Genomic DNA, 17,855 nt, shown 5'->3' with positions numbered 1-17,855 from the left:
GGGAGGGGAGGCGGCCGGAAAGGGGCGGTGCCGCCCCAAGATGGCGGAGTACGTGCAGCTGGTGAAGCGGGCGCTGAAGCACCTCGGCGGCCACGGCGGCGTCCGCGGCGCCCTGTGGCAGCTGCTGAGGTAACGCGGCGCCGCGCGGAGGGGCCCGGAGCCGCCGCGGGCGGGGGCGGGTGGCCGGGCCGGCTGTGGCCTGGCCGCGCTGCGGGGTCACCTTGGCCGGCGGCGGGGCCGCAGAAGCGGTGACTGTAAGCTGGCGGTCCGAGTAGCGCATCGGCCGGCTGCGGCAGCGTTGATGGGCTGCGTTACCCTTGTAACCGGGCTTGGAAAAATAATAGAGTGTTTCTTCAGGGTACGCGTGAATGGTGCAGACCTAGCCGTGTAGTTAAATGGCTCTTTTTAATCAGTAGTTGGGAGTACGGGATAGGAAGGATTCTCAAAGGTGAAGTGCCCTGTTATATACCAAGGCCTCTCTTATGCTAGGATAAACAAGCCAAGCTGTTTGAGCCTTCTTTGAAACTTATTTCTTTTCCAGTCACCATAGTAGCCTTCTTCCGTTATTCACCCTAGTTTAAATTGATCTGTTCTGACCAGTAAAACATAACATTTTACATGCCATTTCTGATTAGGCCTCATCAGTATTTTTGTGCAGTGGCTTTAATACTTGCGTTGTTCACTGAAGATGCCTAACCTGATATATCCTGGGATCAGCTTGTCTTCCCCACACCCCTCTCCTAATGTCACTTAATTGGCAGCTTATCATTACCCTGTGACATCCAGGTGTTTTCCTTGTAATTACAAACATGGCACTTCCAGTCTTACTATCTCCAGGTGTGTGAGACCTTGTACTTCATACCATTGAATTTCATCCCAGTTGTATTACTCCAGCCCTCAAGATCATGCAGCACTTCCTGTATAACTCTATGATCTTCCTCTGTATGGTAATATCATCATTTACCAGACTCCTGTGCTTTTTGGGGGGGGGGGTCTGTTTTGTTTTTGTTTTGGTCAGGAACCCTGTAAAATGTTAAATAAGGTTAGTACCATGAGCATTCTCTGAGGAACTTCACTAATAACCTTCAATCAGCTCAGTATTTCCTCCTTCAGCTGAGCATGTTGTCTTCTTCCTCTCAGGCAACATATCCCTTCACAGTTCTTACACTATTTTACTATCATTTTCTCATTTCTTTTGTGGCACAGTATCAAATGCTTTCCTAAAGTCAGCTGGACTTTCGGGAATTCTCAACTTCATCATTGTATTACTACTACCTGTGGTGAAGGGCAACTTTTGCTTTTCCTGTCTCCACTGCAGAAAGCAGCTCAGGTAGACGTTCCTCTTACAGAATTTTTAGAGGGAAATTTCAGACTTTTTCACAGAATATATTGAGACAATACCTGATCTCCCCAACTGGTGTTTTATTATGATTGTTCCCCATCACTTCCCTGTTGTGTTCTCTGCTTTGTTTACCTTCTGAGGCCGTAGCTATTATACTTGTAGTTCTCAAGAAGAAACATAGCTGGGGAAAGTAAAATGTAAGGGAAGAATTTGCAAATTCATTTGCACCTGAATGCATCTTCCTAAACACATCTTACTGACTGTTTTGTCAGGGATCTTTTGTGAACCTAAGATCACAGGTTGTGTTGACACCCTTCTACTCAGAAGAACAAGGGAGTAGGTGAGATTAGAGGCAACGCTCTTCTGTCTCTTTGAGAAGAGTGAAGTTAGAAAAGCAGTGTGCTAGGTAAAGAATTATACCCGATCCTCATATCAGTACCAGCTACAAACATAATTGCTGCATCACCTTTACCATTCAAGCTTGAAAGGTAAATAGACTCAATGCTTACAGGAGGAGTGCTCAAGATGCATCTTTCTTGCAACAGTCAGTGTATGTAAGAGGTTGTTCTAGTGATAACTGGAGAAAATGATTTGTCCGAGTCAGGAGACAGACTTTTTTCTAAGTTTCCCTGCTTTTCTCTATATGCTTCCCACTGAGGAGATGTGAATGGGTTTTATACAGTAGAAATCAAATTCTTAATGACTTGTTTGCCGGCAAATGTTCTCCTTCCTTGAAACTCAGTGAAATTGGCTAGGAAATGTCCTGTTTGCCTCTGAAAGTGGTAACTACAGTATCTGTTTGTGTTTGATTCAGGGCATGAAGTGGTAAATGGCAACCTTTACAAGAAAGGGAGAGGAAGACGGAAGCAAGATTAGCAGTGAAATGTCCGTGTTTTTTTCTGAAGCTAGAAGCTGGGGGCTCAGGCTTAAATAACTTAGCCTGAGATCTTTGAATGTCTCTTTGATACCAGAGAGCTGTGTGAGAGGATTATTCTGTCTAGAACCTCAGAGGTTTAAAATGAATACTTGGTGAACTGATCATTGCTTTCAGGCACCCCAGGAGAGAAGATAACCAACAGCTTGCTCAGTAGGTTGCATAGTTAAACTCCTGACTAAGGAAGCACACCTAGGCACATACTGTACATATGGTGGGACACACAGTAAAGGCATGCTGTCAATTAGCTACAGGAGTTGGTCACCAGGAACTGACCTGGGAGTTTATCAAAATCATTAAAACAAATTAAGGTCATGTTTCTGTAAAATCACAGCAGCACGCTCGGTGGATGAACTGTACACATTCTAATATTGAATACTGAGAGCAATCTCCAGAACCTCATCTGCTCCCTGGACTTACACTTTTGATTCAAATAAGTAGTCCTCATTAATGTCATTGCATTTATTCCTTACACTTAATTAATTAGACTCCTTCTCCCGTTAATCATCCTAGTCCAATCATTAGTAACATTGATCATCTTTTTGAAGATTAAGCATGTCTTCTGTGTGGTGATCTGTTAGCTCATTCATATCTGCTTTCCTGAGTTGTATGAAATATAAATTGATAGAAAACACCACCTAACAAAATGTCAGCAATGCAGAGCTCGATGAAGTAAATTATCCAGAATAACTTTTCTTTGCTGTTTTTGGCTGTCAGGCCAGGGTCTATCCTTGAGATGCCCTAGTGGCAGGAAAAAAGCATTGCGATGGGTCCCTGGACACTTCATTGCAGATGGTTTGGTAATTTCAGAAGTATCTGACTCTCTTGAAAGTTGTTGACTCTGTCAGAATTCTTGAAATGTCTTTAAGAGCAAATGCTTTAATTTTGGCACTTGCTAGAGCACTAACTAATGTTAGTTACAGCAGGTGTTCTTGAGCTTTATGGAAAACAGTGGTGCTTTATTTCAAAAATGAATTTATTTGAAATACTGTTGTTTAGGAAGGCAGTCCTGCAACCAGCCTAAACTTTGAACACTGGTACTGCATCATAAATTTTGTAATGAAGTGTCCAGTTTGTTTTCTCAGTATACTTAAAGCCTACCTGTATTTATGTGGACCTGATACTGTATTTTGCAATCCTAACAGCTAGGTTAGAAACAAATAAAACCAAAATCATTATCACAGAATTTAACCACTTCTCTGGATTGAAAGATTTCTAAAGACATGGGCCATGGAAACAGTTGGAAAGTTACTTAAAAGACTGAATTGCTTCTACGTGTTTGATGGTAACATACTCTGTTATTGTAACTAAATGAATTTCCTTGTGTCTGTGGGACTCTCTTCCATGGTAATTAAGATGTTGTGAGTGTTGCTCTGTGGTATTAAACTATGGTATTTTACAGAGTTGCTTTATCTTCCATTGTAAAAGAGCTTTTGAATAAATAACAGCCCCCAAAAGCCCTTCTGTATGACTTTCGTTATCCTGTCAGTGGGGCACACAGTAAAGGCATGCTGTCAATTAGCTGCAGGAGTTGGCAATATGTTTTGGAATCCTTAAGCTATTTGCTTTATGTACGTGTGTTTAAGGGTTTTAATGATTAGTGTGACCTCTACTGCAGCTTCATTCTAAGATGATGAAGTCAGTTGAAACTGCTGTTTTGGGAATTCACAGGGTCAATGATTTGAAGACTGGTACGTTAATAGGAGTCGACAAATATGGAAACAAATACTATGAAGACAAAAGAAACTTCTTTGGTATGTGTGCTAATGTGAACATTTCCTGACTTGCTATCCAACTTTGTATAGATTAAATAGTTTCTGCTAATGAAATCCATTTATTGGCCACCCAATTTCCTCGCACTTGACTTGTGCGAGTGTTAGGGGGCCAAAAGAGATGCTTCAATGTCCCCTATCTCTCCACTGCTTCCATCAATTTTTTTGCAAACAGATTCAATCTGACATAATAAATATGGGATAAATCTGAACCAGTCAGGTGCCTTCCATGTAGGTATGTCTATATGATAATGTGACTGAGAGCTGAATTTAGTTTTTGACCTAAAAGCTGGTAGCTTAACAGGTGAGGGAAGGAAGAGAATTGCCTTTAGAACTGCCTCACAGCTGGATTTCACATGATCACTGCAGGGCAAAGAAACACAAGGTAGTTTAAACTTATTACCTTGACTTAGGTGAAGGGTTTGCAAATAACCTTTGTAGAGCGCTCCAAAAGGTAGCACTGAAAACAAAGTGCGACATAAGCAATTAACAGACTGGTTAGCTCAAGTTCTGCCTATTGTAGGTGAACTTGTAGGGTAAGTGGAGAAAACAGGGTTGCTGGTAAACATTACTTCATGGTTTTATATGTGAAACTGCTAACAGCAGGAATTCAGTTTAATCTTAGGTTACTAATGGCAGTGTCCCTTTTGAGAAAGGAAGCTGTAACTGAAATAAAGGCATCTCCTAATGAAAAGAGTTTCATAAGTTCCCATTTGCAGTTGCTTATACAATAGCTACTATTTGCTCCCTTGTTAGAGCTTTGTAGATTCAGCCATATAAAAATAGCTGTAACAGTGGAAATGCAGAAAATCAGAAAAATAAAAACTTGATCTACTTAATAGTCAAATAGTCATGGCCGTACTGAACTTGAAATGTGTGCCCATAATGGTAAATCTTTTTAGTCAAAATAGTTTTCCTTGGGTTTTCATGAGTTGTCTCCTTTATATGAATATTCTTTATTTTCTTAAGCTAGTACAATATTTCTGTTTATCTAATTAAGGTCGACACCGATGGGTCATATATACTAATGAAATGAATGGCAAAAACACGTTTTGGGAAGTTGATGGAAGTATGGTGCCCCCTGAATGGTAAGCTATTGATGAACTTAATAGCATGGACTTTACTAATGTTGTAACTGTCTGCATGTTTTCTTTGTTACAGAGCAGATGGTAAAAATATGATTTTATGGTAATAAGGTTTTCTTGGATGCAGCTATTATATATATGACAAGAAGATTTCAGGATAGTTACTTTCATTTGGATTTAGAAAGGTTTTTTGGATGTTTATTTAAGTTTGTGGAAGGAGGGTACCGTTCCAGGGAATGTTTCTACAGATAAAGTTCTTTGTTGATTAAACCATACATTGATTAATTAAGATTGGCCATACATTGATTAATCTTAATTGATTAAGAACATTAATGAGTATTAGGAGAAAGCTGAATAAAACCTTCAATCCTACTGGCAGACCAGTGTGTCCAAAAGGGCTCTGTGCAGGCACATGATGTCTGTTCATGCATCTTGTTATCACATTAAAGCCCAATTCCCAATAGCCATCTGGGAAAGGGAATGTTCAGTATTCAGAAATCACTGTTGAAACAGTCACTGGCTCAGTGATGGATACATGGATCACAAGATGGGTAGGTTATGCTTTGGACCCAGTACTGTGACCTCCTACATTTTTGGTTTATTTTGTACTCCATCAAAAGCAAAGGAAACAGTGCAGGTTTGAGATACTATTTATGCAACTGAATTGTAAAAAGTTGTGCGTGTACACACCTGTAAGGAATAGTTGGATTTAAATGATGTGGGCTAGGGAAGGCTGGAGTGAAAAGGCTAACTTCATGTCTTACTTGTGTGCATTGTCATGAGTAATTGCCTTCTATATATTAATTGCTGTAGCTTACACGTTGCTGAGGTCATGGAAGTTAGTTTTGAATATCTGTACTTTATAGCATTGTTTTCTTCTCTGAATGCAGGGTTTAAATACACTAATTCTCTTTTAATCTAACAGATTAATCTGACAAAGAAAATGCAGAAGCTTAAAATTTGATAGTTTTATAAATTATTATAACTTGGTCACATGTGCGTATGCAGTATTCAAAATTTTGACCATACCATTTAACATACCACAGAACACCTAAGGTAAGGCTTCTGTTGGGCCCATTACTTCTTAATACGATTTAGAAATTAAGATTGGGATTTGCAATGTTTAGTGTAATTTTGCTTTTAAGATAAAGCTGTCAAATCCTTTCCAGTGGTGGAAGCTAATGGGTGGGATTTGCAACACAAGTGTATTTGCAATACAAAATGCCTATTTAAAGCTGTTTCAGTCCTGAAATTAGTCAAAAAAATATTTTTGTAAGATTCAGATCTTGATTACTTTGAGGATTGCTGAGTAAAGCATCAGAGTTGATGCAGCTTGTTACTGCACGATCCAAAAAATTTTATGATTTTTCATTGTCAGAACTTGACACTTGCTGCAAATGTAGTTCATTCTTATCTGGGATTCATCTAGCAGCGTGCACACGAGTGTCCCTTGCAGTTTTGAAGGTGGCTTGGCCGAAGACTTTTGGGTCTCCGTTTGGCGGTAGGGCAGTCTGGCACACAGTCATTGATTTCAGGAGAGGCAGTGCTTGTCCCGCTTCAGATTTAAATGACAGGGATCTGTAAAATATTGACAGACTGACCATGTGGATTACAAATGCAAGATCAGGCCTGTGCCTGTAGTAGTAGAAAATACTACTCCTGGAGAATTACTTTAATTTTTCTGAGAGCGGCACTCCAGGCTTTGAGTAGTGCAGCAGTCCTTGTGATATTCTCCCTGTCTTGCTGTCACGTCTGAACCCAGCTGTCGCAAGAGTGTTCATCTTTGTCCCTGTCACCTGGTTTGTTCTGTGCAAAGAAATCAGTTAGCTCTTTGTTGGGAGACAAGTTACGTTTTTTTTTTTTATCGTGATGCAGATGTGTATAATAGGTTTTGCGGAAGGGGAAGTATGTGGTTTTGGCAGATGCAGAGTAAAGTCATGTCATCATAGGTAAGGAGTCATGAGAGTGATTCTCTCTTGAAACTGTCTTCAGTATTTCTTCTCCAGCAATTTCCCCTTGCTGCTGACTTCCTAATAGCACTTACTGGTGGAAAAATGTATTTTTTTTTATGAGCACTTTTGATTTTTTTTCCTACTGTTTTCTCTGTTTCAGGGAAGGTGCCTCCCACTTTGTTCTTTTTTTCCTTTTCTGCCTTATCACTGAACAGATAATTGAAACTAATATTGCATACATATGAAAGATGAACACCTGTCATCTGTAGTCCAGTCCAAAGAGAGACTGAATTGGAAGTACCATGATGTTAGTTTTAATTTCTACCAACTACCATTTTGCATAGGGTAGATGCAAAACTTTGAAGGGAACCCTGTAGGACACCTGTGAATAAGGTGTAGGAAGACAGTCATCCATTGCTCACCATTGTAAATGTTAATTTCACTTGTATTTTTACTGTATTATGTATTTGAAAACTTTCTGATGATCAGTTAGTGGCATATTTTAATGATGAATGAATTTCATTGAACTAGTTCCTGTGGGTTTATGGGTAAAAGTATCACGGGAGGAAGCATCTGAAAGATTAGGCAATAAGAAACTGCATTCGTTGTGTTGTATCACTTACTGTCCTGCCAGTAGCACTTACTGCTTCTTGGAGTGAGAAGAGCGTTTTGCCAGCTTTTCCGCGGACTGAACAGGTTAAAGTACTCCCCCGTTATTCTTCATCCAATTTTCCATGTTAGCTATGATTCCCTCTTAATGGTTTGGCAAAGCTTAGAATAGCATAGAGCAGGCAATGTTAGAAAAATAAATTTTAAGATTACTATTACCCATTCCAGACAAGAACATGAAATTAGCTCATAGCATGACAGAATATTTCTTAAACAATAGCCATTAACAGCATAATTGTTTTAATTGATATATATTGATTTTCTGCAAGAGGTTGAACAGCAAGGGCAAGGATACTCTGTATGTACTGCTACTTGGCTATAATTTTTCTGAAGGTTTTATTTTCTGTTCATGTATGTCACTAATAATTCTGCACAAACTTGAGTTTCAGATCTCTGACCACACAGCTGTTAACAGGCACATTTTTCTGTCTTGCTAAATGATCCAGAAAAAACACACATCAAATAAAATAACAGTATATTTTTAGATTTTGTTCTTCAGCTAGCAAGAGTAATCTCTACCAGATTCTTGAGAATAAACACCATGTCAGGCCCAAAGCAATAGCGAGGTGGTATGAGCTCAGTGGTGCTTGGGTAGACTGAATGTTGTTTGAACTCTGGCTTTTATTATCTCCTGGGAGAGGTATTCTGAGCTGAGGCTGAGGTTAATTATGCAAACTCATAAATTGTGGCTCTCGTTATCTGAACATTTGAGAAGTGTGTGGGTAGGCTGTCTAGGTAGTCAATTTTATTTCAAACTCTCCCTCTCTTAAAATAGCATCTAGTGCAGTTAACTCTTCTTCTTTCATCTCCAGCAAGAGTTTTATGGCATTGTTTCCGAGAAGTGACATTAAAATCCCAAATCTCCAAAACTAGAGTGTTCTTGCCAGTGTGGGGCTGTTCCTTATTATCCATGTTATAACTGTCATGTGGTTCTAGTTTTTATCCTTTAACTGTTAGACTATGCCTGTTCTCAGGATTATCCTTATTTTGCGGCACTGTTAGTTTTTGTATTCTTTTTTCGCTCATGCTGGTGTGGTATCGGTCGTGTCCCTACACACCTTGATAAAGAGGTTCTTCTGAGGATCAAATTTGGCTTTTTAGGATTAAACGGCTTGTCTAGATTACATAAAACAGTGAGGTAGAAAAGCTTGTTTTCCTATCACTGTGGAAATTGCCCTAGAAAAAACAGTAAACTCTTCATTATTTTCAAGACTGGTCTGTGCACTAGGGCACTAGAGGGAAACAGTCCTGCAGTCGAATATATTTTTGACAGGAACCTTACTTGTGCAGTATTCTATGCTTTATTTTCCTGATAAATCTGTATATCCCATGGCAACCTGGATCCTCACTCTTCTGTAGGAATCATGGTTCTGTGGCATGTCTAATTCATTGACGTGTAATTCTACATTGTTGAGATACACTTTAAAAATTTGAAGTATTTTAAGTGGGAATAAATGCTGTCTATTAAAATTCTATATTTGTCCATCTGATATTATACTGTCTTAGACTTTTAATGTGCCACAGGCTTTTGACTGGAAAATATTAATGCATTGTAGAAGTTGCCGTGGATGTTGGCACTGGGGTTTTGCAACTGCACAGGAAACAATGATTTTTTTTGCACCCAGAAATGTGTTGGAGATGAATTGGGATTGTGTGAATTTACTTCTGTTGATGAAGAGATTTGTGTGGTTTGTAGTATTGTAACACCTGTCCTCCTGTCAGCTGTAGAAATGCTTATTTCTTAAAGCATTAGCCTTCCCCTTTAACACATGGGAAGTCAGGACAAGAAGTTTGTCAGCCTTGGGTCAACCAGGAAATGTATAAAGTACCACTGTAACAGCTGGGTTAATTCATCTCTGTTTACACAGGTATGTTGTTGTACCCGCTGCTTGTGGAAGCAGGTTTTACTACAGTGTTTATGCTGGTGTTGCTCTCAGAAAAGATTTTGCGACTATCATGCCTGAAGATGAGATTTTAAACAAAATTGAAATTTAAGACCAGGGCTAACCTAAAGATTCCAGGTTTGCCTTTTTTTTTTTTAATGGTAATGCTAACTAGTCTGCAATTATTTTTCAGTATTCTTACAGAAATCCTACAGTATGCATAGTTATGCTATTTTCTTGGAAGAATAGAGAATCATTAGAAGTTCTGCAGGAAAAATGCTTTCTTCTTCCTTTTTTTCATTGCGAGTCATACCACAGTTAGGTTTTCTCCATGTTTCTGATTGTTGACCACACTGGATCTTAATGTATAATTTGCGGGTGAGTAGTGTGACTTCAGTACTGTGGAATATGTATGACTTTATTGAGATACAATCAAGCAGGCCTTGCATTTCATACATGATAAATTGGAAGGAAGCATTTTGAATGCTATTAGAAATTTTGAAAACAGCTGTCTTCGAAAAAATAAAACGGAAATTAAGTTAGCCGTCCTTTACCTTCTGTCAGATATTGGAGACAGGGAAAAAAGCAGCAAGAAAAAACTTCTGAAATGTAGTAACACAGTGTAGCACCAGTTTCAAGAAACTATTGAATGTTTTGAGTATTCTGAAATAATTTGTTTGGTGCAATGTCCTTTGACAGTGTATGTACTGAAATCACAGTGTCTGAAGGAACTGTTTTGACATTTGTTTGCTCTGCAGGGAATGGAGACTGCAGCTCTTTTCAGAACTTGTTTTAAAAAGCTCCCATACTGGAATATTTAGCCTTGTGGTTTTACTCAGGTTTAATCATGTCATTTGACCTCCTTGTTACTGTTCTCCCCCCCCCCCCCTTACTTTCAGAAGGAAGATGATGATATCTATTTTGTGGAGACAAGTTAATTAGATTTTTGAAATTCTTTCAATACTTGCATTGGGAATGTGATGAATGATTAGTATTAATAATCTTCTTGTAATGCTATATGACATATTGGGCACTTGTTTCATCTCGTAGTGTGAAGGGCAAATGTTTTTTTGATGAAATTTTGTACCTCAATTTTTGAACTTGCTGATCGGGTGTGCTCTGTAAACACATAAATGTTAAAGTTAAATCTGCGTGTACCAATGCCTGTTTAGGTCTATATTTATTACTTTCATAAATGTCTTTGTTACAGAATTGCTGTAATCGTTGACCTGTGCATTGAGCTCACTTCCACTGTGCTGTTGTGTTAGAAGGCCCAGTACTACCTTTTGTTCCTCAATCGTTTATCCCTTAGCCTAAAAATATTACAGATAGCAAATCAGCTCCAGGAACCTCAAGTTATACTATTTATACAATCCACATATGCTGCTTCATGCATGTGCTCACATTCATGCATAGTCACAAATTTATTTACGGATGCATTCATTACAAGCAAAATTTTCTTCTTTTTGCTCAGAAGTAATCAAAAACCAAGTGGGCAGATGGCAAGATTAAATGGCTTTCAGGTTTTAGTATTTTGTGCTTTTGCCTCTGTGAAAAAGCTCTTGAAAGGCTTCAGCGAAGAAAATCTTAGCATTAAGATGAAAAGAAACCTTCTCCCATGTGACTCCTTAGGAATGTAAAACCAGCTTGTAAGTACTAGTCAGGGTACCAAAACTGTTTTCATAGTTTTTTACTATGAAAACTGTTTTGTCTATCTTGAACGTGTACTTCTTGATAACAGTCCATTTTATCCCCTTCCTGAGGCAAGGGTTACAGTCCTTTGTTAAAACTCTTTTTCTTTTTTTTCCTTTTTCGAGGCAGAAGCAGTTTTGGATCAGGAGAAGCTGAGGACTAGGTGAAGTGTTGTGGGCAGGTTAGTAAGGAAATGTGCTTAAAGCAGCGTTAGCTTTTCTTTTTCCCTTTTATCCAAGGCTGCAAAGAGAAGTGAAATATTAGGGGTGTAAAATATCAATAGACAAAGCAGAGTTCAGTGCTGCTTTTTTATGAAAGTTATTACCAGGTGCAGATTATCCGCACGCAGCGGTTTGGTAACTTAACAAGCTGCATTATCTCATTTTGTGATCACATGGGACAGGGAAGGAGGGGAATCGTTTGGCTGGGTGCAGAGAGAGGGGCGAGACCCTGCGCTTCTGGCACCAGCAACCACTCACCTGACGGTGTGCAGGAGGGGAGCAAGTGCTGATGCTGCAGGGTGATCTGGGTGTTACGGTGATGGCCCGCCGAATAAGTCCACAGTATCATACTGCTGCGAAAGAAGTGTGCACTGCGGAGATGTAGAAAGAATTACTGCCTGCCCTGGTGCAAGGTGATTCTTCCTTTCTTCTTTTTACCAGGAAGACTTTGTGTAGGTACAAGTGTTCATCTCTGGGTACCATCCTCTAAGAAAAACATAGACCTAGGGAAGAGCATCAAGAGCAATCGCACCTTTGAGGACAGTTGGGAAAAAAAAAATGGATAAATTACAGAAGAGATACAGATTCGACATTACCATCCTTACCATTAAAAAATTCTGCCAATCTTCATTAGGAAGATTGGGAAGATTAAGAAGCTAGTATCACAGTAATTCTGTAACAACTTAAACAGGTCTCTGCTGGGAGTGGCGTGGATGTAGCTGATATTTCCTCAGGTCTAAAGCATATGCAGATTGACCTAAATCCCTTCCAGACTCTTGTATTTCTTGATTCTTTGAGTCTCATAAATAGGGAGTTGTTGGTTATTTCCACTGAAACAAGGTGAGGGGAGAGGATTGAGTGTCTCACCACCCTTCATTTGTTTGGGATCAGAGGTGAGAGTTGAAATACTTGTTTCCTGAATCTTCTATATTCGTCCTGATTTTTTTTCAGGTTATGTTCACGTGTCTCATGCAAAAGTTTCCTATATGCCTGCTTATTCCTGTTGCGGGCTCCTACTAGCTATTCAGCACTCGGGATACTCCTGTAGCTGGAATTTGGAAGAGTATGTGTTTGTGGTCAGGGAGCCCTAGGGGCTTTGGGTTGAGCCCACCAAAAGGGGTAAGCTGGACCCCAAATTTCCACTCTCAACAGGATAGTGCTCTGGAGTAAAGGCTCCTTTTGAGACTATATAAAGCCTGTGCAAGTCAGGGCCTGATATCCTGCCGTATGCCAGAGGTGTGTGATTCCTTTGAATCGTATTCAAATGATTTTGTAGCTGACCACATACTGGTGTTTGTACAGTCTGCTTGGCGTAATGTAATTTGGATTGCATTTTGGTTGAATATTTTGCAAGAACAGACGGACAGTTTATGAATATTAAATTAGTTAAAAATAATTCTGCTCTTTCAATATAAGTTATATTCTGTGGGGGGAAAAAAAGAACTGTAATTTCCAAATAGCTTTCTCCTTTTGCAGGGCAGCTTCATTTTGCTGGCATCATGCCTGGTATGTGTAATGGCCGTCCAGCACTTCGATGGTTATTTCCTTCTTGTGTAGATCTAACATCTTTGAAAGAAACTTCACGTGTGCTAATGTCATAGAATGAAACATGTTAAATATAACTTCAGTTTAATAATGTACATGCGTTTTGTTAGTGGGCCTGAAAGTTGTAAGGTGTGTGCATTTATGGGGCATCTCTGACTTAGGTCTGCCAAGGTACTAAGAAATGTAAAGAAGTTTGCTACTTTATGTAAAACTGCTGCTTTTCATGTCTGCCTGAAGAAAACAACAAAAAGATTGGGGGGTGGGGGGAGAGGGGCAGTAAAATTTCCATCCTCTCAGTAACTTAACAATAATTTGTGTTTTCTTTAACTAGATTTCTAAACTCTGGTGTAGTACTTTCAGCTAAGTGGGATGCTGCCTCATTACTGTGTAATATGTTTTAGTAGCTTGCATGGGAAAGCAAAGTTAACCTTCCTGTGTACAAAAATAAAAACATGCTTCTTGTCCCTCCTTCCCTCTCTTCCTATGCATGAATCTGGAGGAATAAGTGAAAACTACCTTTAAAAAACAGAAGGCTTCTTTTTATGCTAGTCAGAGTTAAATCCGTTCTCCTATTCACTTAAAAATACTTGGGAAAGCCTTGAAATGATTTGCCCTTTGACCGTAACACATAGCTTCGCCTCTCCTTCATCTTAATGCAGCATTGCTTAACTTGTTGAAAAAAGTGGATGCTAACATCCTGGCAGACTTTCTAAACTTAGGGTGACAGCACCTGAACCCTGCAGGAGTCCACGTGGTGGTAGCTACCGAGTTGGTGCAGTATCAGTTCCTGTTTGACATCTTGTACATCATGGAGTTGGCTCCAGTCCCTTGCGGCTTCAGTTTGAGCTCTTCTTGCTTTTAAGTGTTTGTCTAAGGTTTGGGGGAAAAATCTACATAGTTTTGAGGAAACTTGAAGATATTTTTAAGGCATGTTTCATCTGTTCATCTTAAGCAGAAGTCCAGAGGCTAGACTGGCCTCAGTCTGCTTGGTGGTACGTGGTTTCTCTGCCCTGAGGTTCAGGGAACTGCTTCAACCTCTTTAGGGCTTCTGCTGTCCACCTTTTTTTTCTTTAACTTCTATATGTTGTCTGGTCATTTTGTAGGTTTAAAGTCATCAGTTGCTTCCGAATCTTATTTTTTCCATGTGCAGATTCATAGGCAGAGTTTGTATAGAAATCTGGCAATCTGCAAGATGTCAAATCTCTTTACTCATGCTGTCCAGACTAGTGCATGAAAAGCTTTCTTGAGCATCTGGGAGTAGAGTGTATCAGACGTCAAGGGTTTCAAAGGACTCTTTGAGGGAGTTTGTCAAGGGGAAAGTCTTCCCAGAATACTTTTTTCAATTTTTACTTGTTTTGCTGAAATGCAGAGTGAGAGTTTGTGTTTGAGACAGCAGACTGTCCACAAACTGAAGTGCTTTTCTAAGTTTCATGTTGGGCTTTTAAAGGAAATCTGTCATGACTACACTCAGTCGCCTTGAAGCTCTTAAATATATGCATGCTTACTAGCTGATGGGGTTCCAAACAAACTTTCGAAGCTTCTTCTGGAAATAAGTATTTCAGTACCTCTGACTATAGTGCTTGGTCTCATAGAAAGTGTGCAGTTTTATTTCTACTTTCCAGCGAGAAAATGGGATTTTTTGCTGATCTATTTAAACTGAGCTCAATTTCATATTGCTGTTTTAGTTTCAGAAAATCCTGAAAGCCAATTTAGTAATGCTTTAATTACTCTAAAATATTACATTTCAAAATATTTCATGGATTTAGTCTTAGAAAATCTCCAAAATAATGAAGTTTAAATAATAGAATGAAACTATTAGCTTTTCTGTCTTTCTTCAGACTGAGTTAAATGAGTAAATAAACTCAACGTTGATGGTTATTCCAATGTTTCAAGGAGTGAATGTACAACATATATAAACTTGTAATGAAAGAGATGCCAGACATCATGCAACCTTGAAATCTGTTAGTTTTTAACTGAGCTTTAATACACTTCCTGTGTTCTACCTGCTCCAACCTGGCTTGCAGGGGCTCTATAACTGCATTTCTATCTTAGAAAGCAAGTTTTTGCTTCTCCTGTTGATGTGCACAGCCCTCTGGGGAATGGGAGGCTTGGGAGAACAGTGAGTGATGGTGATAGATGCACACACAGATTTTGTTTGCAGAACTCCTAAGCACTGTTAGCGGAAGCACCACTAGGTGAAGATGTATGAATTTATGTTGTCTCTATGTGCTACGGCAAGCAGATTTGAAAAGCGGTGGTTCCTCAGGAGTGATGATATCAAGTGCTTTGAAATGCAATACTTAAGTGAGTATTGGCAGAACATATATGGCTGTGTGGATTACTCTCTTCCCCTGCCTCCCATGCCACAAACTGTTGTGTATTACTTAGTGTGAGCCACACAGAGCTGATTTGTTGGGCATGATCTCACCTCTGTCAAATTAGCTTTTCATTTCTGCCAACTTTGGTGCTAGCCATCACAGGACAAGTGATGCCTCACACAGTATGAAGCCTGCCAATACAGACAGTTGTTTTAATGGATTTGAATTGAGTAATGTGGCCAAGAGGCTTGTAGTGCCAGATTTAAAAACAAACAAGACCTGATCCTGTATCTTTGGACCACAGAATGATTAGTGCTATCGGGCCGCTTTCTTCCAGACAGAAATAATTATCTAAAATTTTCTTTGTTAGCAGAAGCAGTGTGAAAAGTATACTTCAGATGATAGCAGATTTACAAAGGAGACTGGAAGGAGGAAGAGAGGGATTCTCCTCCTGTCCTTGTTGCATCTGAAAATGTGTATATAATTTTCAAACTGATAAGTGGATGATTTTCCCCACAGTAGGCCATTCTTTGCCTTTAAACAAGCTTTTACTCCTTATTTTTGAAAGATCTTATAATTTCATCCAGTTTTGTATTCAAATCAATTTCCTGGCAGTCCTTAGTTCTACAGTGTGTGGGTTTGGTGTGGCGTTGGTTTTTTTTGTTTTTTTTTTTGTTTTTTCTATATAGAAAAGGAACATATGGCTGACGTATTTCCTAAGTGAGATTTTTGTATCCAAAATTGTGAGTGTTTGTTTTTTTTTATTTTTCTAAATAAATGTGTAGAAGCTATTTGACTGAAAAGATACTCATCTGCTGTAGAGCTCTTCAGATTTGGAATATGCTTGTCAGTCAAACAAATGTACCTATTTCTTACTACTTTTATTGGGTTTTTGTATTGCTCTGTCAATGAAGTTTGCAGGCTCTGTTGCTAAGAACTGGGGATGCAATTTGTAGGCTTTTTAATAATAACTGGGCTAGATGACTTCTCATTTTTTAGGTCAAATCTTTGACAAAAGCTGGTTAGTAAAAGCCTCATTAATTCCACCCCAATAAAAGTGTACATAAGCGTGTCAAAATGAATGATAACCTCACTTCTGTTGTAACTGTGCATGCAGTATGAAGCAGATAATAAAAATGATGTTCAGGTTTGAAAGTTGCTTTGGGCTCTGAAATAAATTGAATTGATTTCATCCCATTTCTATCCCTGCAGTAGTGTTTCAGTAGATTACTGTAGAAAATACTTTGCTTGTTCATTAATGTTATTTGCACAGAGGAGGGTTGGTATTTAGTTTTATAGGTAAAGGATAATCACTGTAATCACTTGATAATTACCCCATTAGTGATTTGCATTCATCGTTTTATTGCAGAGTCAGTAAACATTTACATGAATTGTTTTAGGTGAATTTACATCATTATTCTACTTCCTAAATAGTGGCCTCATGAAGGCCTTGGAATTGGTATGAAAGAGTTGTACAGCATGGTCATCTGATAACTAAAAAAAAAAAAACCCAAACCAGACCTCGTATTATTCGCCATTTGTAGTGCTTACCTTGAGCTGGCTGGTTAGTTAAGGCTGTGCAAACATGTAACAGTGAAACCGTCAGGAGGAAGGTTTGCTATAGAGAGAGATCACCTAACACCTTTTTCTTTCCTGTTTTCTTTTTTAATAATAATGTATCTCTTTCCTTTTAAGGCATCGTTGGCTTCATTGTATGACGGAGGACCCTCCAACTACTCATCCACCAGTTGCTCGTAAATTTATTTGGGAGAACCATAAATTCAATCTGAGTGGCACTCCTGGACAGTATGTACCTTACTCTACTACTCGCAAGAAGATACAAGAGTGGATCCCACCTACAACACCTAGCAAATAACAGCAAAAAAATATAACTTGCCTAAACCTTGGCTTTCAGTGCAAATTATATTTTCACTGGTTTTGATCAAAATAAAAGCCTCCTATAACAGAATTAATTTAGTTTATTGAGCTGGGGGGAACCAACTGAGAAAATATTTGTAAGAGGTAGAGGACAGAATATGTGGTAAGTGTTAATTTCATCAAGATACTAGGCTTTTTGTCATATCATCAGTGGCTCTTGTCTTAACATAAACAGCTCTTAAACTTTTTGGTGTTAATCATTCCTGTGACAGTCATTTCTCACATTCGTAGCATTCAAAAGAGTATGAATGTAAATTGGAAGTACATGATTCTCATCTTTAACCTTATCCTCTTATGTTCTCTGCATGGCAAGTAATATACCATTCCCATACTCTTTTAGGAAGCCATCTCTTAAATATTTATAAGACAAGTTAGAATAATAAGGCCAATCAGGGATTACAGTTTTTATTCATAAATTTTTTGTGCATGAGTATGTATCATTGCTTTTTTATAAGGCTATAATAACCAAATGATATCTCTTACTCCAGCCCTCTCCAAAGAGAG

The 17,855-nt window shown here is 38.9% G+C and overlaps 1 protein-coding gene across 3 annotated transcripts; it reads left to right on the top strand.

Annotated features, from left to right (window-relative positions):
* Window positions 1-9: 9 nt before the first annotated feature.
* NDUFA12 (NADH:ubiquinone oxidoreductase subunit A12) lies at window positions 10-17,538 on the top strand. Of its 3 annotated transcripts, XM_026066057.1 has the most exons (5): window positions 10-129; window positions 3,948-4,030; window positions 5,049-5,136; window positions 9,623-9,775; window positions 17,109-17,191. In XM_026066057.1, the coding sequence occupies exons 1-4, from the start codon at window positions 41-43 to the stop codon at window positions 9,747-9,749; spliced, it is 387 nt and encodes a 128-aa protein (XP_025921842.1). In that variant the 5' UTR covers window positions 10-40; the 3' UTR covers window positions 9,750-9,775; window positions 17,109-17,191. The 3 variants fall into 3 exon arrangements, with proteins under 3 accessions (XP_025921842.1, XP_025921840.1, XP_025921841.1); XM_026066055.1 differs by lacking the exon at window positions 9,623-9,775 and having other exon boundaries at window positions 17,109-17,538; XM_026066056.1 differs by lacking the exons at window positions 10-129; window positions 9,623-9,775 and adding an exon at window positions 2,157-2,227 and having other exon boundaries at window positions 17,109-17,538.
* The last annotated feature ends 317 nt before the right edge of the window (window positions 17,539-17,855 follow it).

Source organism: Apteryx rowi, unplaced genomic scaffold, assembly GCF_003343035.1.
Source record: "Apteryx rowi isolate R43461 unplaced genomic scaffold, aptRow1 scaffold_237, whole genome shotgun sequence".
In the NCBI taxonomy this organism is placed as follows: domain Eukaryota; kingdom Metazoa; phylum Chordata; class Aves; order Apterygiformes; family Apterygidae; genus Apteryx; species Apteryx rowi.
The sequence above is the reverse complement of the archived record's forward strand: the minus strand, read 5'-3'. Positions and strand labels throughout refer to the sequence as shown.

Excerpts from the sequence above, each read along its gene's own strand:
- NDUFA12 (XM_026066055.1), top strand. The coding sequence starts at position 41 with ATGGCGGAGTACGTGCAGCTGGTGAAGCGGGCGCTGAAGCACCTCGGC. Across the intron at positions 130-3,947 it reads GCCCTGTGGCAGCTGCTGAG|GGTCAATGATTTGAAGACTG; the intron begins GTAACGCGGCGC and ends GGGAATTCACAG. Across the intron at positions 5,137-17,108 it reads AGTATGGTGCCCCCTGAATG|GCATCGTTGGCTTCATTGTA; the intron begins GTAAGCTATTGA and ends TTTCCTTTTAAG.